This window comes from Zerene cesonia, unplaced genomic scaffold (genome assembly GCF_012273895.1).
Source record: "Zerene cesonia ecotype Mississippi unplaced genomic scaffold, Zerene_cesonia_1.1 Zces_u010, whole genome shotgun sequence".
NCBI lineage: Eukaryota > Metazoa > Arthropoda > Insecta > Lepidoptera > Pieridae > Zerene > Zerene cesonia.
Window position 1 is genome coordinate 357,445 of NW_024045140.1, and position 23,349 is coordinate 380,793.

Here is a 23,349-nt window from a genome sequence, read left to right on the forward strand (position 1 = left end):
TTAAGGTTTTCTTAATATTACACAAATTAAGTACATAAAATATACAAGCACAAATTTGACCCATTAATAGGTATTAGGCGAAATCGGTATAGTGTTAATCCAGTTGTCCAGCTGTCTACGTACAAAATTTCATTGCAATCGGTTTAGTAGTTCTTGCGTGAAAGAGCAACAAACACACACACATCCTTACAAAATTTCGCATTTATAATACTAGTAGGAAGTAGGATAGGAGCTTATCAAAATGCTTTCTTAGCTGGTGCTTGCAACATAGTGGCTATCTCCGTGTCAAAATTCAGCCCAATCGGTCCAGTCGTTTGGGCTGTGCGATGATAGATCAGTCAGTGAGATGAATTGTATCTATTACCTACTAGCTTTCCGCCCCCGGCTTCGCCTGAAGGAAAACTTTTACACTGAGTGGATCTCCCGTTTATATGAGGTTTATTTAGTGTGTTGTAAATTAGATAATTTTTTTATTTTTTTATTTTACCTTATATAAATAAATGTATTTTCTTTCTTTCTCTTTCAAAACTTGATAGATCCGGGGTGTGACCGGTTAAGTTCCTGAGGAATTAACCTTCTCCTTCAAACGAACGGGTCGTTTGAAGGAGAAGGTTAATTCCTATCCTATGTCCTTACTCGGGTCTCGAACTGTCTCTGTGCAAAATTTAAAAAATAAAAATATACAAACAGCCGTTCCTGACTTATAAACAGTCAAACTAACACGACTTTCTTCTTTATATATATATCTTATATCTTTAAACGAGCATATATATATATATATATATATATATATATATATATATATATATATAATTGGCATCTCGGAATCGGCTCCAACGATTTTCATGAAATTTAGTATATAGGGGGTTTCGGGGGCGATAAATCGATCTAGCTAGGAATCTTTTTTAGAAAATCTTTTTTTTTTCGTGTTTTATCGACTTAAACTTACTTTTTTAACAAATAGGAGGCGTTTGAGTAGTCCTAATTTATTATGACTCTTCCTGACATCTATTGGCGAATAATAATACTTAAATATAATTTCCAAAACACAATTTATAAAAAAAAAAACAAGAAATACCGAGCAAAGCTTGGTCATCCAGGCACCCGCCGGCTCTGCCCGGTAACTTTTTTTAAGTGGTCACCACCGCCCATAAACACTTGCAGCACTAGAGGTGTTACAAGCGCTTTGCCGGCCTTTCAGGGACATATACGCTCTTTTCTTGAAGGCCCCAATGTCGTAATTGTTCGGGAACACCGTAGCTGGTAAATCGTTCCAAAGCTTCACCGTACGCGGAAAGAAGTTGCGGGTGAAGCGTACGGTGGTGGACCCCCAACCATCCAGATGGTGCGGATGGAATTGGTTTTTACGGCGGGTGGTCCGATATTGGAACTGTGCGGCTGGTAAAAGGTTGAACAATTCCTCAGAGCACTTATTTTTGAAATATTATAATCTTTATTGAAATAGAAAAAAGTATTCAATTTTCTGTTCATTCAATTCAATTATGAGTTTCATCAAATTGCACATGGTGTGCATAATGACTTTGACATAAATTGAGGACAAATAAAGAAACTATGTGATGATGCAACTAAAAATCAGTCCTACACACAATTTTTTTCTTATTTGGGACAGAGGAACAACCTGGTACGATCGATGATCGAGGACGATACCGCCCAAAGAGTTTTCTTAATTACGTTGGTGTTGCCAGTCCATAAAAATACAGACTAAAAAAATTAAAACAGTCGATTCAATTTCTATTATCTTTTTAACTTATCAAAACTTCACCATGCGTGATATAAATATAAAACGATGCCATTTTAGTACCTTTATTAGCAGAATTTAAGGAAAATTATACGAACATAAAATTTGTAGACATTTATTTTAAATAAAATAGTAATTGATTGAATGTTAAATATTATCAAAACTGCACTTTGGATCGCCTGCAACAAAATAAAAATACCCATATATACAAATTATGCAGAAACAAATAAAAAATCCTACTAGTAATATAATAAATGCGAAAGTTTGTAAGGATGTGTGTGTGTTTGTTGCTCTTTCACGCAAAAACTGCTGAACCGATTGCAATGAAATTTGGTACGTAGACAGCTGGATAGCTGGAATAACATATAGGCAACTTTTATCCCGACATTCCTACGGGATACGGACATACGCGGGTGAAACCGCGGGGCGCAGCTAGCAACCAATAATGCTCTGATATGATATTATTCAGTGCTATTATTTTACAATAAATTCGGATCAATTTATTCGTTATTTCTCACCTTTTTTCAATAAACCCTTTGCTCTGCATACTATGAATTGCATCACGGGATCCCGGTCAGCGGGTTCCGAGACGCGCCCTTCTGGATCCGGCATGTCGGTGAGGAACGGTGCGGACTGAACACATGGTGTTCGAGATACTAATGTCAATCCTAGAAAATAATACACTGTGTAATATTCACATTATAAAGAATCCTACTAATATTATAAACGTGAAAGTTTGTAAGTATGGATGTATGGATGTTTGTTACTCTTTCACGCAATAACTAATGAACCGATTGCAATGAAATTTGGTACGTGGATAGCTGGACAACTGGAATAACATATAGGCAACTTTTTATTCCGATATTCCTACGGGATACGGACTTACGCGGGTGAAACCGCGGGGCGCAGCTAGTATCATTATATTGTGAGGGCTTAAAACGAATTACATATTTTTTTAAACATTGCTCGTTCTTAATTTCTTGTGTCTTTCTGTGTTCTAAACTCAAATTAATCTTCCAAATAAGTTAATACGTTACTGGTTAATTAGTAACTGAATCAATTAACATCAACGGCCACTTAAAATAATAAATAACAGTCGTAATTATAATGAAAAGAATAAATCAACGAATGCGTGAGTGAGTGAGTAAGTGACTGAATAAAGAGTGAATGAATGCATAATCTATGCTTAATATTATAAAGCTGAAGAGTGTTTGTTTGTTTGAACGCACTAATCTCAGGAACTACTGGTCCGATTTGAAAAATTCTTTCAGTGTTAGATAGCTCACTTATTGAGGAAGGCTATAGGCTATATATGTACCACAGGCGAAGCCGAAGCGGACCGCTAGTTGAATAAAAACATCGCGTTATCAACGGTCATCACTTAAGTTTCACTTACTTTCATCTGTGTGTTTGCATGCGAATACCCTCAAATGGCATACGCTCATAAAAGTACGATACACCCCGTGGTTACAACGCGCACACAACATCGTGTCTCGAGACGGGCAGGCGGTTGGACAATCTTTGTTATACTCGTCCATGTCTGCTGAAAGTTTATTCCGTATAAAATACCCCACTTATTATTAAAAATCGATTTTTCTCTAGCCCCATAACAGAATAACTAACTTTTTGCTTCTTTAACTCTATCGTAATCTGCCGGTACATCGTTTATTACTTTATCGTTATGTCCCAACTTAATTTCTTCAGACGTGTATTTAGAACGGTCATATCTCTCCTGCGATATACTGGATTGAATCTCTTGTTTCTCTTCTTTAGTGTTGCCAGCTGAAAATAAATGTTGACGAAATTCAATACGTCAATTGTAATTCATTGTTAGTTTTAGCGATAAAAGGATAAATAGACTTTCGCATTTATAATGCTTTTAATTTTTATTTTATATTAGTTTTAGCTTTGTTATGTGGCAATATATCTTGTTTTCTTTCTCTTTCTTTAATTAATGCTAGCTTTAACCCGCGGCGCGGTTCCGTACCCGCGTAAAAAGCCTATATACTCGTCTGTAACAAATTTCATATATTTACATTACATTTAATAATAGCAGTGGTGGCTCAGTGGTGAGAACCTCGGACTTCAAAATCGATAAGTCGGGGTTCGAGACCGGGCGAGCGTGCAGGAAATAAATTGATTTTTCAATTTATCTGCACATGTGGATAACATCACCACTGCTTAAACGGTGAAGGAAAACATCGTGAGGAAACCGGCATGTCCAAGAATTAAAAGTTCGACGACATGTGACATCTGCCAACCCGCACTCGGCCAGCGTGGTGGATTATGGCCTGAACCCTCATAGGAGGCCTGTGTCCCAGCAGTGGGAACATATATGGGCTGATGATGATGATGATGATGATGACATTACATTTCAGCTGTTTTCGTGAGAGATTATCTAACTGACATTCATATATCCATCCATACTTAGAAACTTAATAGCGTCTATAATATAACTAACTTTTGCCCGCGGCTTCACGCATTAAATTCGGAGTAGTTTAATATATGTTATTATACATATAAACCTTCCTCTTGGATCACTCTATCTATTAAAAAAACCCATCAAAATCCGTTGCGTAGCTTTAAAGATTTTAGCATACATAGAGATATAGGGACAGAGAAAGCGACTTTGTTTTATACTATGTTGTGAAGTTGAATTAAAAAAAACTATAACACAAATGGTAAATACATAAATGATAAAAATAAAATAAGAACTAATCCCACCATTATCAGCTATTGGTGATTCGTTCGGTTTTTCAGTTTTTTCAACGCTATTTGACTCCAAATCTATCAGCGCATTCTTGCTGTCATTCGGCTCGTTCAGTTCATCATTTTCGTGTGTGTTCTTTGCTTCGTTATCTGATGGGTTTGTTTTATCGCCTTCTGGATTGATGTTTTCCACGTTTCGTTCCTTTAAAAGAGAGCTATTGAGTTTTTATCTGTATAACAAATAATATATAGTATTACTAGCTGCGCCGCGCGGTTTCACCCTCGTAAATCTGTATCCCGTAGAAATATCGGGATAAAAAGTTGCCCGTATGTTATTCCAATTGTCCAGCTGTCTACGTACCAAATTTCATTGCAGTCGATTCAGTAGATTTTGCGTGAAAGATCAACAAACAGATACATCTTTACAAACTTTCGCATTTATAATATTAGTAGGAAGTAGGATTAGTAGGATTAAATAAATGAACCCACAATTACAATGCCGATTCTACTTGGCATAGCGAGCTGCTTTATAAACGATTGACTACAAAAGAAAACATTCAATTCGATACAGTGCTTCCTATTCAAACTCGTTCATACAAACAAACAAATCAACACTGTATCTTATATCAACCTGGACTAAATCCAAACTGTTATAAAGAAGAGACATTTGTAGTTGTCTATGTAATACATATGCTGGTGACACAAAAACTATTTCGTTATCACATCTTCCCAGTTCCCACTATTCCTTCTTTCGTCAATTGTTTCCCTACCCCTTACCCCTTAAAAGCGGGCAGCATTCGCAGAGGCACTACCTCTGCTCTATTCATGGGCGGTGGTGATCGCTTAACATAAGGCGAACTAGCTCTGTTGGCCGTTATGACATTACAAATATATTTAAGGTTTTAACAATAAAATATTTAGCTTATTTGATTATTTCATAACTAGCTGCGCCCCGCGGTTTCACCCGTTAGTCCGTATCTCGTAGGAATATCGGGATAAAAAGTTGCCTATAAGTTATTCCAGTTTTCCAGCTGTCTACGTACCAAATTTCATTGCGATCGGTTCAGTAGTTTTTGCGTGAAAGAGCAACAAACACACACATATCCTTACAAATTTTCGCATTTATAATATTAGTAGGATTGTAGGATTACAGTGGGAGCATTATCTCCGATATCCACAACTTCATGGCTCGCAATATTTGCTGTGTGCTTCATGGTCAATTTCTGATTAACTGAAATATAAGGAACACATATAATAGTAGGGGAGCCCAAGATGCTAAATGTGTATTTACTCGAGCGTTTCAGAAACCTACTGGAATTCGCAGATTATGCGATAGCAAGAAAAAAAGTCCTATAGTGTTTTCAATTTTAGCGGTGGAAAAAGGTTTTTGATTTTTTTTTTTTATTATAAAAGAAAACGGGGCTGTGGAAATACTCAAGCACGTTAGATTTTGATATTTTGAATGCTCTGGCATATCACTAAAATAAAATATAACTTATTCTTACGATTTATGTGGTAATTTCGTGGCTACGAATAAAAGGTAAAATATAAAAAAATATGACTCGAGCGCGTCAGATAAAGATATTACGGGTTATTTGCAACAAAAAAAAATCCTAATTTTGCTAATCTGACAATTTGAGCGTAACCTTAGAGAATTGTGGATATTTTTTAATTTCCTGCGGCTCCTGTGAGCGCACCCACCAATATCAAATGCTCATACTTTCTGGAGGTACTTAGTAATAGGTAAGGTACCTTCCCTTATAATAATCTGACGCGCTCGAGTACATCCCAAAATCCCCTCTTGGGCTCCCCTACTATAATACAGAATGACTCGAAACCCCACGGAGTTTATCGACGGCTTGAGGCTTCGTAATTCGTGAAAATCAATTATATGGTATGAGTTAGACTCGCGATATTAAATCGCGTACAAATAAGTTGTAAGAGCCACTGCGAACAAATTGGTCACCCATCCAATTGATGGCTGCGCCAGACGTTGCTTTACTTGGATTTTTTTACTTGTTGTTTTTAGCAACAGAAATACATCAATACAACAATTTATGTATATAATAATTGATATATTTAATGTATCAAAATCCGTACAGCAGTTTCAGCGTGATTAACGGTCATACATCCGAACAAACAAACTTTCATATTTATAACTTTTTAACTGTAAGAGTCGAGCACGCTTCGGCACACCGGGGAAGGTACCACATCCCCACAGAAGATAGAAATACTAAAAAAAAGGATAAAGAGAGGAATATAAATAAAGAAAGGATCGTTCATTTACCTCTAGGTTCAGTCGATGAGTTCTCATCAGAGGAGGATACTCTGTCTCCATAGTGGTAATCGATTCTGCCAGCTATCTTGTGTGCGCTGTGGGGACCACCTGTGATAATAGGAGATAAAAGGAAATAGAAAAAAGAAAGAAAAAACATTTATTTGGAGACAATGTGACACGAAACACAAAACACAGATGATAAAAAAAAATAAAACAATAATGATAAAATAATAGTTTAACAATATATACAATAATATCGTGTCCCACAATAGCGCCAAAAAGACGCTTCAGCTTGTGCCAGGCCTTGGCCTGGCGCTGGTTTTCAACTAGATCCTAAGTTGTTCTGACTCACGGATGCAAAACGACGCAATAAATTAATTATTATAAAAATAGTGTAGAAATATATACATAAATACATAAACAGCAATAAATACATAAACACAACACAACGAACGAACGCCGTTTAACTATCCGTCTGAATTATATTACATTATATTAAATCAAACATTATTGTAATATAATTCAGACAGGTAGTTAAATGGCGCTGTTTGATAGTTTGAGCTTAAGCATTTTTACAGATTGACATGCATGTAATTTATTTTTACACGTTTTTTCTTAGCTTCACCTGTATGTTTGTATGTTTGTTTGTTGTTTGTAACCGAATTCTTTGGGCGTGATTTTGACCCGTTTAATAATATATTATTTTATAGCAAGCCGCCCGATCAAGCGAAACGAAAATGTACTCATGCATGTGATTTCTATATTTTTTGTATCCTTTATATTCCGTATGTGACTGAATGTCTTTATATTTAAAGTATTTAAATTTTTTAGTGGAAACTTTGCTGATATGTGTATGGTATATGTCTATAATCTATATTAATAATTGTATCGTTTGTTTCCCAAAGATAAATAAATAAATGAATCGAAATATAACTCTACTTCGTCTGTTTTAAGCTCCATTGTTATTTTCTAAGGCTACACAAATAATGTAATTTTTTTGCGAAGTCGCGGATGAATTCTAAATAAATCTGGGTAGTTACTGAGAGCGGCTCGATGGGACACAGTGGTTTAGAATCGGTAGGCAGTCCACTGACTAATATATTATATTGTCTGTGGTCAACCCTAGAAATTGGAGTCTACCAGATAACCTAGAGCGTTTTCCCTGTGGGTCCCTTTTGAAATATTGCATCCATACTTGGTTTAAACTTACTTATTGTAACTTGCCGTTTAGCGCGATGTCTGACTGGAAAACAATAAAAATTTGCATCTTGAAACTGTAAAATATATCTACTGTAAAAATCTTTTAAAATTTAGTTATAAAGCGCACTAAATGTTACATCGAATTTTAGTGACTGTCATTATGGTAAACTAAATAATTGGAAATTAAAGTATTTTAAACGCCATTTATTCATTATATTAAATATATAAAATCCGTTGAAAAGTCTTTAATTTCTAAATGTATAATACCCGCGTAAAATCAAACACAAGACTATACTACTTAAACTAAATAATGTTCGGAACGTGTTGTGGCCTTTCTTCACTGCAAGAACGCGCTCTGAACACATTTCTTACATTTAACATGATTCTTTATCCTTTTCATTAGAGCTACGACACGATTTTCGCGTTGTGGCTCTTTTATAGTGAATACAACGTTCTGTAAAAAACTTTTCAGCTCCATGAGCGTTTTCGGATTTTCAGCGTAACAAGGGTAACTAAAGGAAAGGAAACCAGCATGTCTAAAAATCAAGAAAAGTTCGACGACATGTGACATCTGCTAACTCGCCTTTTTTTATGTCATAGCGGGCAACTGAGCTGGTGGTTCGCCTGATGGTAAGCGATTACCAGCACCCATGAACATTCGCAAAGGTAGGGCCTCTGCGAATGGGGTAAAGGAAAAGAAATGGATTAAAGACTGGAAAAAAGGAATTGACTGGGACGGGTGAGGAAAAGGAAACGGGCCTCGTGCCGAAGCGTGCTCGACTCACAATAAAAGTCTTGGCAAGAGTGGTGGATTAAGCCTGAACCCTCATAGGAGGTGTCCCAGCTGTGGGAACATGTATCGGCTGATGATGATGAAGTGTTTACTTACATTTTGATGTTGTAGTTGTGGAGCGTTGCGAGGAATGATCACAGCTTCCCATTGGAACTGTTGAAGCTTTTAAACCTTAAAGACATTAACCAAGTTATTCTGTTGTCTTTAACTTGTTGCTACTATCTTTATGTTATCTGTGCTACTTACCATATTCGAATATATGTTTCCTTTCTTTGAAAATGAACACTTAAAGGTCAAAGGTTTGAAACTATGTTTGCAAACATTTTAATCTGCAGTATAATCCTACCATCCTACTCCCTACTTCCTACTAATATTATAAATGCGAAAGTTTATAAGGATGTGTGTTTGTTTGTTGCTCTCGGGCGAAATCCGGATAGTAAATTCTATAAATAAACTCACACACAACATGATTCTGATCTTTTATAAAATTATTCTTGTACTATTAATTGTATTAAATAGTATTCTTATTTCTGAAGGTAATAAATAGTTTCCGCCAGCAGATTTCCCCCGTGAAATTAGGCCATTAACAAATGATTTAGTGACTGTATATTCCTGTTTTATCCCAAGGGAGCATTTAATCGAGCATGCAATGCAATGCATATGCGGGTTGATGCGTGTACCATCATTTGAAAATACCTGCATGACATTTAATGTATCCAACTTCACATTCATTGTAAGCAATAATGTGATAAGTTTTTGTTTTATTTCCTTTTCTGTAATAGAGTTTCACGCACACCGGATCTTCTTTTAGTGGACATTTTATTTTTTTGCAATCAACACCTTCGTTTAACTGTATTTGTGTTGCTAAAACTAGATGTGACGCTGGAATTCAATTTAATTCAAAATTCTTAACAATAAAAATGAAAAACGTTAAAGGTATATGAAGACAATTGTAAAATTATAATTGTTTTTTGTTAAAACTAAATTATAGCTACATCCTTGCTAAAACTCATAACATAATTTATATATTTGTAATATCATTTAAAATTAATTGAAACTTTATAATATTTATATAAAGTATGAAAACAACATTAGTTCAGTGAAATACCATACCTATTAAAATATATTCTAAAAGAAACATGATTCCATAACACGGAATAAGTATTGAGAAGTTATAACTGTCGTAAAACTTTTATTACACGCATGGATAAAGCATGGTGATACTTGTACATTAATTTTCTGTTTGGTTAATTTTAAAGGAGTGTAACGTTATGAATAAATTGTTAAAATCATGAACAAGACACAACGCTCTTCCTAAAAAATGTGTCTCGATTTAATTAGATTAGTTAACTATTTTATAATTATTATAGGTATTATATTATAAAACTAAGTAAAAAATACGATGAAAATGTAAACCACTTGTAAAAAGCATTGAATGCCATTATTTTATTGCCATCATTAAAAAAATGTATATACTAATATACTTAGTTAATAATATAGCTAAGTGGTGATAGCAGTGCTGGCTCAAAGGTGAGAACCTACAAAATCGATAAGTCTGGGTTCGAGACCGGGCGAGCGTGCAGGAAATAAATTGATTTTTCAATTTATCTGCAAATGTGGATAAAATCACCACTCCTTAAAACGGCGAAGAAAAACATCGTATGGAAACCGGCATATCCAAGAGTCAAAAGTTCGACGTCATGTGACATCTGCCAACCCACACTTGGCCAGCGTGGTGGATTATGGCCTGAACCCTCATAGGAGGCCTGTATCCCAGCAGTGCGAACATAATGATGAAATATTTATAGCCTTAAATCTACTGTATTGTAAGTAAATTTGATGGGTCGGCTATAACGATAAATCGTAAATCAATGTCTGATTGAATAAATAAATTTTTGAATTTGGTGGAGAGGTCACGAGTTGTGACCCCCTACTAATGTGACTTGAATCGTATAGAAAAGCTTTGAAATAATTAAATAAATCTTATATAGATAATAGACAATGTACATTTTACACACCACGATGACCAACTGGTCTATGGGCGATAAATGGCTGATAGAAAGTCGTCATATACAATTATAGAGTAACGCTATATCTCGATGCTGTATCATAAAATATATAAAAAATATGTCCATACTCAACACACACAATGAAGCGGTATTTTCCATATACCTTTTCATTATAATACCCAATTCCGGCAACATTTGAATTTAATGACAGCTGGAAACATACTTTAACAGCACCACCTCCATGGGACTCCGTTTGTGGGACATATTACAATATAGATTCTACAATATAGCCAAAGTCACAGATAACATAATATAATTAGTGACATTAGCATTTTGACACATGACAGTTAGTCAACCGGCCAGCTGTTTCATGCCAAATGTCAAAATATAAAAGTTTACACTTTTGTGGTGCATATAATTTCTAATTGGATTGTAACTGTATTAATTAAATTAAAAGGAGTTATGTGAGATCCGATTAATGATAGTGAGAATTATTCAAGCCTACACTGACCAACATGGAGGACTACCTAACCACTACTATAAACTTATTGGTAATTATTATTTTGTTGATATATTGTTTTGAATTGCTTTCTCTGTGTATTTGCGCAATTTTATGCAATTATTTTATATAATAAAACTAAACCGACTTCAAATTGTCAAAACTAGACCAAATAACTAGCTTTCAAATAAAAATCGGTTAACGTTAAGTCGATTTGATAACCTCCTCCTTTTTTTAAAGTCAGTTGAAAATTGTTATAGACGCCATGCTATATTACTTAAAATTAGCAAAGATAATGCTTAAGACCCATAACATTTGGAACTTAGACTGTTCAAAGATTAATAACTAAAATGTATTTATTTTAACTACACAAAGTAATTAATGAATTCTACTTTCTATCCTGCTCTATTATAAATGCGAAAGTTTGTAAGGACGTGTGTGTGTTTGTTGCTCTTTCCCGCTAAAACGACTGAACTGATTGCAATGAAATTTGGTACGTAGACGGCTGACCAACTGGAATAACATATAGGTAACTTTTTATCCCGATATTCCTACGAGATACGGACTTACGCGGGTGAAACCGCGGGGCGCAGACAGTTAATGATTATAACTAAACTCCTCAAAATCATTCAACCAATTTTCACAAAGAATGTGCGGGTCTCATAATATGTTGAAAAGTATATTTAACATATTATTAGACCATTAAACTTTCAAAACTTTATTTTACCAGTAAGCATGATTACACATAATTATTAACTTAATTCAAGACATAGCAATGATGTTATTAATTATATTTGTATTAGCTTCAGATGTATGTTTGCTTGCCATTGACTCCTTTAGACTCAATTTTGACCCATTATAAATGCATGGATTTTGTTAACACTTTGTACACTTATCAAGGACTAGTAGTCCGCCCCGGCTTTACCTGTGGTACATATATAGCCTATATCACTCGGCCAAGTTGCAGCTTTCTAATTGTGAAAGAATATTTTAAATCAGTCCAGTAGTTTTCGTGTTTATGCATTATAAACAAACAGACAAATATACAAATTAGTCCTCTTTATATATTAATTTAGATGAGAGACAATACAATAATTTCTTAATTTATCTTATTATCCTCATGAAGATCTCAAGATTTAAACAATTGACTTACAAACATGTACTCAGTATAGAAGCAAGTTGGACTTTTTAGTTGATTTTATTGTTCAATTAGGTTTTACTAGCTGTGACCCGCGGTTGAAACCGCGTAAGTCCGTATCCCGTAGGAGTATCGGTATAAAAAGTGCCTATGTGTTATTTCAGTTGTCCAGCTATCTACGAAGCAAAATAGTATTATTATTCACCAATAGATGTCAGGAAAAAAAAACACGAATAAAACACGAACATGACATTTTCTAAAAAAAATTCCTAGCTAGATCGATTTATCGCCCCCCAAACCCCCTATATATTAAATTTCATGAAAATCGTTGGAGCCGATTCCGAGATTCCAATTATATATATATATATATATATATATATTGCAAGAATTGCTCGTTTAAAGGTATAAGATATTATATTATATCAAAGCTTTCCTGGGAAACAACAATTACATTTAACAAAGGCCGCGTTCCATCAATACAGTATTGTAATCATTGAAATAATGTTTATATTCTTTAAATCAATCTTTCTCAAAATTTGTCATTTATAAAGCATTTCAATGCTATAAAACTAAAAAATTAAGAACATAATAAATTTGTTTTTTTCATTGACATGCCAGTTATATATCTTTCTTTATATATATAAAATTCTCGTGTCACAGTTTTCGTTGCCATACTCCTCCGAAACGGCTTGACCGATTCCTCTGAAATTTGGTAAGCATATTGGGTAGGTCTGAGAATCGGCTAACATCTATTTTTTATCCCGATATTCCTACGGGATACGGACTTACGCGGGTGAAACCGCGGGGCGCAGCTAGTACACTATACTTATCTCCGACTTTCGAGTAGTGGCGATGTGAATAAGTGCAAATAAATTAAAAATCCTCAAACCCTTCTTTGTCTTTTTCGTTTTGTTTTTTTTTTAAGAGGAGAATGCTCACGCATACTCACGGCCCGGGGAAAGGTCGTGGGTTATGTCGGACTCCCACTGCCTAGAGAGGCAATGGACCTACCAACTAAACTCCACTGCGTCCCGTCTTTCCGCGCTATTCGCCGAGGTCGTGGGAACTCATATGAAATCATCTACTAAGAACCTTTGTTTGTCTTGTCTTAACAAACGCCATTTTATTATATGCAATGTTTCACAATTTTCAGAAATCCAAAAACTATGTGAACCTAACGATAGTGCTAGGTAACGAGAGTTGTGACCTAGATTCAGCGGTGAGCGCGCTAGTGTACGCGTGTTTTCTACACTGGCAGCACCAAAACATGAAGTGTAAAGTCTGTACTAGGACCAAACGGGATGACAGCACGTATAAAGATGACATATTTGTTGCCATGTTCGATGTAGATAGAAGGGACTACGCGCTGAAAACTGAGGTGGCGTATTGTTTTAAAGAACACGGGATTAATGAAAAGCTTCTGCTGTTTCGGTGAGTTCAAAACACATTGAAAGCTGAGAGAATAGATAAGAATGAAATTTAAATAATCGCTTAGTCTCTATAGTCGAAAATTCTTTCGATATTTGAATCCGTCTTTGCTTTATTATCTCGCCTCAGAGGAGAATGTTGAATCAGCTTCGATATTTAAAGATATTTTTTATTTTACATAGTAGTTATTTCAGTTTTCGATTTACCTATAGTTTTTATTGTTTTAATGGATTGGCGTTGTTTTATAGTGATAAGCGCTTCTTCTCTGATCATATGCGTGCTGAAATCTTTTACAATTTTATAAAATTTACATGTTTGACACTGGCAAATAGTTCAGACTTATTGCCATAAATATTATAAAAGAAAAAATATTTTCTTTTAGCGATGACATTGACATAAAGGCCTTGGTCTCAGAAGAACGAACGAGCATCGTGCTCGTCGACCATCACGTACTATCGAGGAAGTTTGAATTTTTGGCGCCGCACGTGACAGAGATAATAGACCACCGGCCCATAGACAACAGCAACTGGCGGTATAGGGATGACGTTCGGTCGACCATAGAGACGGTCGGCTCGTGTTGCACTCTAGTTTCGCAGAGAATTCGTGATCTGTGCGGGCTGATGGGGAAGGAGGGGTTTTTTCATGATTTCGCCGTGTGCACTGATCTATTACATGGTGATTGAAATACATAATCTATATTAATATTATAAAGCTAAAGAGTTTGTTTGTTTGTTTGAACGCACTAATCTCCGGAACTACTGGTCCGATTTAAAAAATTCTTTCAGGGTTTGATAGCCCATTTATTGAGGAAGGCTTAAGTACTAGGTGGGTACAGTGGTTTCTGAGATAAGCACGTTCAACCAAACAAATTATATTAATTTAGTGTTCAGCTTTATTATGAAACTAGCTGCGCCCGCGGTTTCACCCGCGTAAGTCCGTACCCCGTAGGAATATCAAGATAAAAAGTTGCCCATTTATTATTCCAGTTGTCCAGCTGTTATCTACGTACAAAATATCATTGCAATCGATTCAGTAATCTTTGCGTGAAACAGCACCAAACACACACACATCCTTACAAACTTTCGCATTTATAATATTAGTAGTAGGATAGGATTAGTATAGATTATTTTGAACAGAGAAAATTTTTATGTGACATCTCTTACTCTTAAAGTCTATTCCCTTACAGTATGTATGAACCTAGTTTTATATTTACGTCTATTAATAAAGATTAACACTAGATGGCGCTGAAATAAATATCTAATATATAAAATTCTCGTGTCACAGTTTCCGTTACCATACTCCTCCGAAACGGCTTGAACGATTTTGATGAAATTTTTTGTGCTCATCCGGTATCTGTGAGCATCGGCCAACATCTATTTTTCATACCCCTAAATGATAAGAGTAAGGCAGAACAGCGTTTGCCGGGTGCAGCTAGTATCTATAATAAATTTCTTTTTCATCATCATCAGCCCATATATGTACCCACTGCTGGGACACAGGCCTCCTATGAGGGTTTAGGCCATAATCCAGCACGCTGGCCAAGTGCGGGTTGGCAGATGTCACATGTCGTCGAACTTTTTTTTATTCTTGGACATGCCGGTTTCCTTTACCGTTTCAAGCAATGGTCATGTTATCCACATGTGCAGATAAATTGAAAAATCAATTTATCCCCTGCACGCTCGCCCGGTCTCGAACCCCGACTTATCGATTTTGAAGTCCGAGGTCCTCACCACTGAGCCACCACTGCTTTTTGTTAATAAACTTAATAAAGTTACTATCCTTAACTTAATAAGTTACTATCCTTAACTTAATAAGTTACTATCCTTAACTTAATAAGTTACTATCCTTGCTCCTATATGCATTAATTTCTTATCTATATATTTGTACACTTTCTTGTATGTATTTATACACTTTCTACCTTTTCAAAATTTATATTTCCTGTATCCAAAGGTTGCCTGGAAGAAATCGCTTCAAAGCGATAAGTCCGCCAAATTGTACAATAGACATTGTTTATTGGTTTTGTTAACTGTTCGGTATTGTACAATAAAGTGTAAATAAATAAATAAATAAATAAAGTTTAATAAAATGTCTTTTTGTTTGTTTATTATTCAGGCGTAATAATATTGGATACGGTGAATTTTTCGAAGGACATAAAGAAAGCGACGCCGCACGACGAGGTGACTGTTGAATTTCTGGAGGGTATTTTGAAGCTGATAGATTTCGAAACGGAGAGGTGAGATCGCAATAGATTATTTCGTCGGAATCTGTTCGGCTGTTTGCTGTGAAGGTAGATTTTGATAAAATAAAACTAATATAAATTTTCCGGAGGGTATTTTGAAAGCGAAAGTTCTGGAATTGGAAAGGTGAGATCGCAATCGACTATTTCATCGAAATCTGTTCGGCCGTTTGTTGTAAAGGTAGATTTTTATGAAAATTTTAGTTTATGATTCAGGGCATATTCACATAGATGTGTATGAATTTTAGAACTTAAGATAAAATATCTCTTTCGCATCTCTGGTACGGCTAGACCGATTTTAATGTGACTTTCACTGGAAGATAGACAATGTTATAATGCAACTTTTCGACTTTATAAGCAGACGAAGTCGCGAGCACAACTAACCCATATGCATAGTTACATAAAAATATATTTTTTTTTTTTCAGAAAATCCAAGTTAGACCGTCTTGTGGCATCGAGGAGCGACGTCTCATCGCTAAATGCTGAGCAGTTACTGAGGAAAGATCTGAAGATAGTCGGCGACGTTTTCATACCCAGTTTTCCAATTCTAGTTGAGGTGAGTGATTTTTAAAATGCATCGCTATAAAACAGGAGTTCTTTTAAATGCATCTATTGAAAAAAAAAAAACATCTAATCTGTTACGTAGTCATAAAGATCTAAGCGTACAGACACACAGACGGCGGAGAACGACTTTGTTTTATGCTATACAAGCTGCGTCCCGCGGTTTCACCCGCGTAAGTCCGTATCCCGGTATAAAAAGTTGCCTATATGTTATTCCAGTTGTCCACCGGCCTACGTACCAAATTTCATCGCAATGGGTTCAGTAGTTTTTGCGTGAAAGATCAACAAACACACACACATCCTTACAAACTTTCGCATTTATAATATTAGTGGGAAAGGATTAGTAGGATTGTGATGAAATGAAATTTGACTAATCAACTTAGTGTTCCTAGGAATTTCTAAAGAAGCCTAACGCACTAGAGGCGGTCAACGAAGCCCTAGGACTGCGTGGGTGTTCCTTGGCCTTATTACTGGGTATGGATCTGAAGCTGGGGATCAGAAGGGATGGGGCAATCTTTGGCCCGAGCGATAAAAGCGACGCTGTGAGTATTTATCCGACTTCGCGAAATGGATGGTTGTGTTTTGAGTGCCGATGTATTTTCAAATTGTTCAAATGCATTTAACTGCGTTTAATATCATTTGAAAAATTTGAAAAAAAAAACGCATTTATTGAAATTTTTATTTTGAGAAAATCTAAGGAAATCGGTACAGCCGTTTCAAAGATCGGACCGGTACAAACAAAAATGTGATTTATCAGGTAGCATTAAATATTTGCAATCATAAATAAATATTATGACAATATTTCTAAATATTTATATTAAAGTATGTGAACTATTTATATATTTTGTCGCAGCTACTTAAATTACTGCAAGAATGGTCAAGCCCGTGCCTGCAGCTGTCGCCGGAGAGTACGAGCGGCTGGCACTATTTCAAACAGTTAAATTTATCAGCCTCGAGGAAGCAGTACATATCGCCAATTAATGAATTTCTGAAGAATTATAAGGAATAACTAACTCACTAACCAATTAACAACCTGGCTTACTAACTGACTAACTAATTAATTAACTAACTAACTCTCTCTAACTAACTCACTAACTCACTAAGTAACTAACAAACTAACAATCTTACTAACTGTAACTAACTAAATAACTAACTCACTTAATAACTAACCAACTAACAAATCTAATTTACTAACTACTACTGACTAACTAACTAACTAACAAACTCACAAACAAACTAACTAACCAAAGGCTCAAATGTTTCGTTTACGCTTCGCCCGCTTCTTCAGTCTAGTCTATATCCGTTTCAAATTCCATCGAAATTGATTTAGTGTTTCACGGGCGGCGGTGATCGCTGACCATCAGGCGAACCACCAGCTCAGTTGCCCGCTTTGACATAAAAAAGGAAAACAATAAAGGATATAACATACACAATATTACGTTTATCAGGCGAGCAGGGGTTCCAATTAAATCCAGTGTGGGAAAAGGGCGAAGCTATATAGCTCTGTCCTTTTCCCACAGTGGAATTGATACTACTTTAAGTCGTTTCCATAACCGTTAGGGTTGCCACTTGTTTTAGCAATTAAAGTGAATTATTATTAATTCTAGATGAAAAGAATAAATATGTAGTATGATAATATATTACAATTAAGTGTCTTTATGTTAATATTTTAAAACATTTCTTTATTTGTTAAAAAAGTACCAAGAATTATAAGAAGACTGCTCATTTCTGTTTAATGTAAAAATAGAATATGTCCGGGTATTTATAAAGTATAGAGTACAATTATTTGATATAACGTAGCTTTATATCTAACTTGTCTAGCTCGTCCCGGCTCCGCCCGGATATCAAGATTCCCTTTTTATCCCGAGGGAGCATTTAATCGGGATAAAAAGTATCCTATCACCTGTCCGGGTATCAAATTTTATCAAAATCCGTTTTCATCGTGATTGACGGACAAACATCCCAACAAACAAACTTTCACATTTATAATATAAGTGTGATTACTCGTGGCAGCCCTTGTAGTCCCCAGTAGAATTATCTACTACTAGTATGTTCTTGTGTTTGAGTTTATGCGAGTATTATACATTTAGAAATTAAAAACTTTTTAAAGGATTTTAAAACCGATTTATTCATTAGGAGGGACAGTCTCCCCGTGACCACGCTCGCTGTAAAGTGTTCGAAACGTCGGGTTAATAATATAATGAATAAATCGCGTTTAAATTCCGTTAAAAAGTTTTTAATTTCTAAATATATCTACTACTATTCACTATATTTATTACTATTTTAGTTAGTAGCACCAAATGTTATGAAATATGTGTGTATAATCACTGCCACTTAGCTAATTGTTATATATTTTACATTGTTATACAAATACATAGTTATTGTTGAATATGTTTTATTTTTAACCGACTTCCAAGAAAGGAGGAGGTCTATTGTCTGTATACTTTTGGTGTATGTGATAAATTTGTATCTAGATGGAAAGATTACTCCGGAAGTGGTCCCATTACCATTAAGTCAGGATCTGATGATGGAAACTTAGGGAAACCCAATTAATTCATTGTGGTAGTCGAGCATGCTTCGGCGCGAATTGGCCAGCTTGCACCGGGGAAGTACCACATCCCCAAAAAAGACCGGCGTGAAATAGCATTCTGCTGTGTTTCGTTAAGTGAGTGGGGGAGCCGGAGGCCCATATCCTTTTCCCCACCCTTCCCATTCCTTTCCTTTATTCCTCTCATCAAACCTTTCTTCATCCCTTCCGCATTTAAAGTCGGCAATCCATTTGTAGAGGCGTAAGGTCTGCAATCGACCTTACGCCGCTCAAATGTTCATGGGCGGTGATAGCGCTTAACATGGCGACCACCAGCTCCATTACCGATGGTGACTTAAAAAAAAAATTAACTTCATTGACGCCACCAGGGGCGAATAGCTAGTTATTTTCAATTGCACTTTATGTAAAGTTAGGTTAGGTCGATTAAAAGAAAAGTAGTATTATAGACTTCAATATAATTTATTGCAAGAATAACAAATTAATAATAAAAATGCTGTGACGCTTATACTAAACAATACACGCTCTAAGTAGTCTAATGGAAAAATGCAGAACATTCCATAAAAAATAATACAGCATTGAGGAAATTGGCGCCAACTTTATATTTAACTCTATTGTTACGTAAAAGTTAAAAAAAGAGTGAAGCAACGGAAACTTAAACCATGTTAATATCTATAATTTATTAAAGGGTCCGAAAAAAGTGATTAATTATTCTCTTATTCGCTAGGTGTCCAGTAATTAATATTAGATTTATTAATCAGGTAATCAGGTTCATAAAAAACAAAAAACATTGAAAAAGAAACGTAAGTCAATAAAGTAACATTTATTCTATTTCTTTCATTAACGCTAAATAAATTAGGTTCAACCATGTCATAAAAAATACGTTTTATAACGAACCATACAATTAATATTACTTAATAATATTACAGGAAAAGATGAATTTTTCTAAAAAAAAAAATACATCAATAAGCAACAATAGTTAAAGCATAAAATAAACATTAACTTATCTATAGCGACGACAACATCACGAAATAACGAATATTTTAAAAATGTCTGATAGTTTCATAGACTACAAATAATGTTATTTTTGTGGTGAAATACACACAGATTGTAAAACGCTAGTATAACTATATCAGATCTACAAAAAAACGAGTATTTCAACGACTTATCTAATCATATAAATACTAAAGTTTATTCAAGATTCATATTTTATTATAACCTATAGAACACTGTTTTATTCTTTTTTATTTTAAATCAGGATTTTATTATCTATGGCATTTGTTTATATTGATTGAACACATCCAAAAATAATTATTTTACAAAATTACAATATAAAATGCTTTAATCTTAACACAAAAAATTCATCGAAAATAATTTTCAGGGAGCAAAATAAATTGAGGAAATTTTGCCCAATAAAAAGTGCCTTCAGGATTTATGGAAAATACATTCGAGTCAAATGTATACAAACAATAACTGTAATTTAAATAAAAATTTAAAATTGGCGCGCATTTTGCTTAGTTAGATTCCTAGCCCTATATGCACTAGGGGGAAGGCCGGGGCGAATAGCTAGTTTAAAATTTTTAAAGTAAACCTTCTTTAGAATCGTTGTGATTTCAAACCGGATGCAACGGAAAAACGACAGGTAAGAGACAGAAATACAAAAATGTGTAGGGTGAAGCCGGCAAAGAAAGAGACAGAAATATACATACTATTTTATATTACTATTTTATTGTAGTTTCACTTCTATCGTGTGTGAATCGCAGACACACCTTTTTTTTGTATGTTTTTAGTAACATATATTGTGGTTTGCGAGAAACGTCAACGAGGTCTCTTACCTATATTAATATATAGGTAGCTACCTCATCATTTATTGATTTTTTTTATTTGTTTAGTTTGTCTAGAATCTAGTTACTGTAATGAATCTAGTGGTATACATCTAAATCTGCACACCATGTGCAGTTTGATCCAACTTAAAATACATAATTTATGAGAAATTTTGAAAGAATAGAAAAAAATCGATCACGAGGCAGGATTCGAACCTGCGTATCTTGCCTAACCGTAGCAACGCCTAGCCTCTCGGCCACCCGTGATCCCGCCGCAGTAATCGAATTTCTTCTACTCTTTCGGTTTCATGTGCCTAAGGGGTTAGGTACATAATTTATATTATTTCAATTACGATAAAAGATTACCCAGCCGGAGCTGGGGCATGCATCTAGTATTTATTATAAAAAATATACGTACATGTTATTTGTCGATCTTCTTACAATATGTCAGCGTTTGAGTGAATAATTAATTTTTGATCTTTTCAAAGCAAATAGAAATCAGAATGATACGAGATTTAATATTTTAATGCTCGCTTCACTGAATTTTAGATTTCAATTCTCACATTGTATAAATCTGTATACAATAAAAATATTGTATCTGTAAAATATTGGAATCAATTATATTCAATCTGTATATCTCATACCGTTATAACAAATAACAGTTATAACGTACCGCTAAAAAAACTAAAAATAACCGTTATCAAATCACAACTGCTGTCTGAACATCGCCGTGATTTCTTCAACTGTTTTATTTTTTGTTTCTGGTATTTTGAAGGTTATAAATAATATAAATATGAATTGAAGAGCTGCGAATATCAGGAACACATTGGTGCCTAGAACAAGCTGAAAAAAAAATTGTTATAATACTTGCTAATATTATAAATGCGAAAGTTTGTAAGGATGTGTGTGTGTTTGTTGCTGTTTGAATATATATCAGAATATTAAAAATTCCCATAGATGGCGCTATACTAAATTGTAACATGCATGATAAATTGATGATTTTCATCTGATATATCATTTAACACAAGTTTCAATGCCGGTAAATTTTTAACTTGAATAATATAATATCTTAAAATGCAGATATTTCTAGAATTTATTTATTAAATAAACATTATTTCTAACTTATTCCTTTCCAAATAAATAGTCAATATACTTACGGATAAGGGGAGAAAACTCTGCGCCACGATGAAATTGGCAGTCCAGTTAACTGTAACAGCTACAGAGGAAGCCGCTGGCCTTGCGGCTTGATTGAACAGTTCTGAAATTAAAGTATATAATCGAGTTTGTGTAGAAATGAAGTAGAAAACACAAATATCCACAACAGTTTATTCACTAAAGATTTTAACACCTTTTTCAATGAATACATTCCTATATTGAGAAATCTTTAGTCTATTACGATAAATTAATAAAGAACCTCAACGAAACTCTAAACGAACTCTTAACGACTATTTTACAAAAACGCGGCCGATGCAGTGTTACCAACTCTCAGACATATTTACCCCTAACTCTAAGTCAAAACCCCCTAAAATTGCGTCAATTATTTGAAAGTCCCCCTAAAAAATAATATTCAATCAAAATAATATAATAAGTAATATTCAGTAATATTTGTTAATGCTTTTTATTTATAAATTAACTAATACGTTAAAAATTATATCAGTTTCCTCTGAAGAGTCAGAATTTTTAATATCATACATTTTAACATTGAATAAAGTTAACATTATAGAAGATGGAGTGAATGTTGTGCAAGATCCACCATTACGAATTAATGTGAAAAATAAATTTAATTGATTATTGCATTGGATCGTGTTCTATTATATTCAGAATATTATATATTCAGAAAAACCCTAAACATATAAAACCCCTAAATAAAATTCCATTCCATGAATTTACCCCCTAAATTTGGAGGGAAAACCCCTAAGTTGGGAACACTGGGCCGATGACAGACTTTATGCTGCCGCGCTCCCATTGGCCGAGCGCGGACCAACGCGGCCATCGTATAGAATTATGGTCGCATTCACCTCTCTTTAAATTTACCGCCGCTCGGGTGCGTTCCGTTACAAGTATTGATAAATACATCCCCTTTTAAAGAATGAAAAAAAAAATCATATACTATTCTAATTAATTAATTAAAGTAATTGTATCTATTTCTTGCTTTTTATTTGCATAATTTCTATCATTGGTGTGTTGTGCTGTCCCTGATAAAAAAATGTTTCTTTCTTTCTTTCTTATTCTATCCTTCCTACTAATATTATAAATGCGAAAGTTTGTAAGGATAGATGTATGTGTATGTTTTTTACTCTTTCACGCAAAAACTACTGAACCGATTGCAATGAAATTTGGGATGTAGATAGCTGGATAACTGGAATAGCGC

At 34.6% G+C, this 23,349-nt stretch overlaps 3 protein-coding genes across 3 annotated transcripts in view; 1 reads left to right on the top strand and 2 right to left on the bottom strand.

Annotated features, from left to right (window-relative positions):
* Positions 1 to 1,894: 1,894 nt before the first annotated feature.
* LOC119839252 lies at positions 1,895 to 7,984 on the bottom strand. The gene is made up of 8 exons (XM_038365476.1): positions 7,957 to 7,984; positions 6,756 to 6,854; positions 5,620 to 5,699; positions 4,484 to 4,670; positions 3,383 to 3,541; positions 3,156 to 3,302; positions 2,278 to 2,427; positions 1,895 to 1,938 (listed from the first exon to the last, which is right to left on the bottom strand). Exons 3-8 carry the CDS (start codon positions 5,680 to 5,682, stop codon positions 1,907 to 1,909), a joined length of 738 nt encoding a protein of 245 aa, XP_038221404.1. The 5' UTR covers positions 5,683 to 5,699; positions 6,756 to 6,854; positions 7,957 to 7,984; the 3' UTR covers positions 1,895 to 1,906.
* A 3,279-nt stretch (positions 7,985 to 11,263) lies between these two features.
* On the top strand, positions 11,264 to 17,713 carry LOC119839218 (exopolyphosphatase PRUNE1). The gene is made up of 7 exons (XM_038365436.1): positions 11,264 to 11,299; positions 13,539 to 13,816; positions 14,196 to 14,488; positions 15,926 to 16,046; positions 16,476 to 16,605; positions 17,003 to 17,152; positions 17,464 to 17,713. The coding sequence occupies exons 1-7, from the start codon at positions 11,264 to 11,266 to the stop codon at positions 17,617 to 17,619; spliced, it is 1,164 nt and encodes a 387-aa protein (XP_038221364.1). The 3' UTR covers positions 17,620 to 17,713.
* Positions 17,714 to 21,038: 3,325 nt separating this feature from the next.
* LOC119839261 (solute carrier family 2, facilitated glucose transporter member 1-like) overlaps positions 21,039 to 23,349 on the bottom strand; it is an 18,030-nt gene continuing 15,719 nt past the window's right edge. Inside the window, exons 11-12 of the mRNA XM_038365487.1 lie at positions 22,136 to 22,236; positions 21,039 to 21,821 (exon numbers count right to left, since the gene is read on the bottom strand). Coding sequence (XP_038221415.1) covers positions 21,684 to 21,821; positions 22,136 to 22,236 — 239 coding nt within the window. The 3' untranslated portion in view covers positions 21,039 to 21,683. The remainder of the gene's footprint in view (positions 21,822 to 22,135; positions 22,237 to 23,349) is intronic.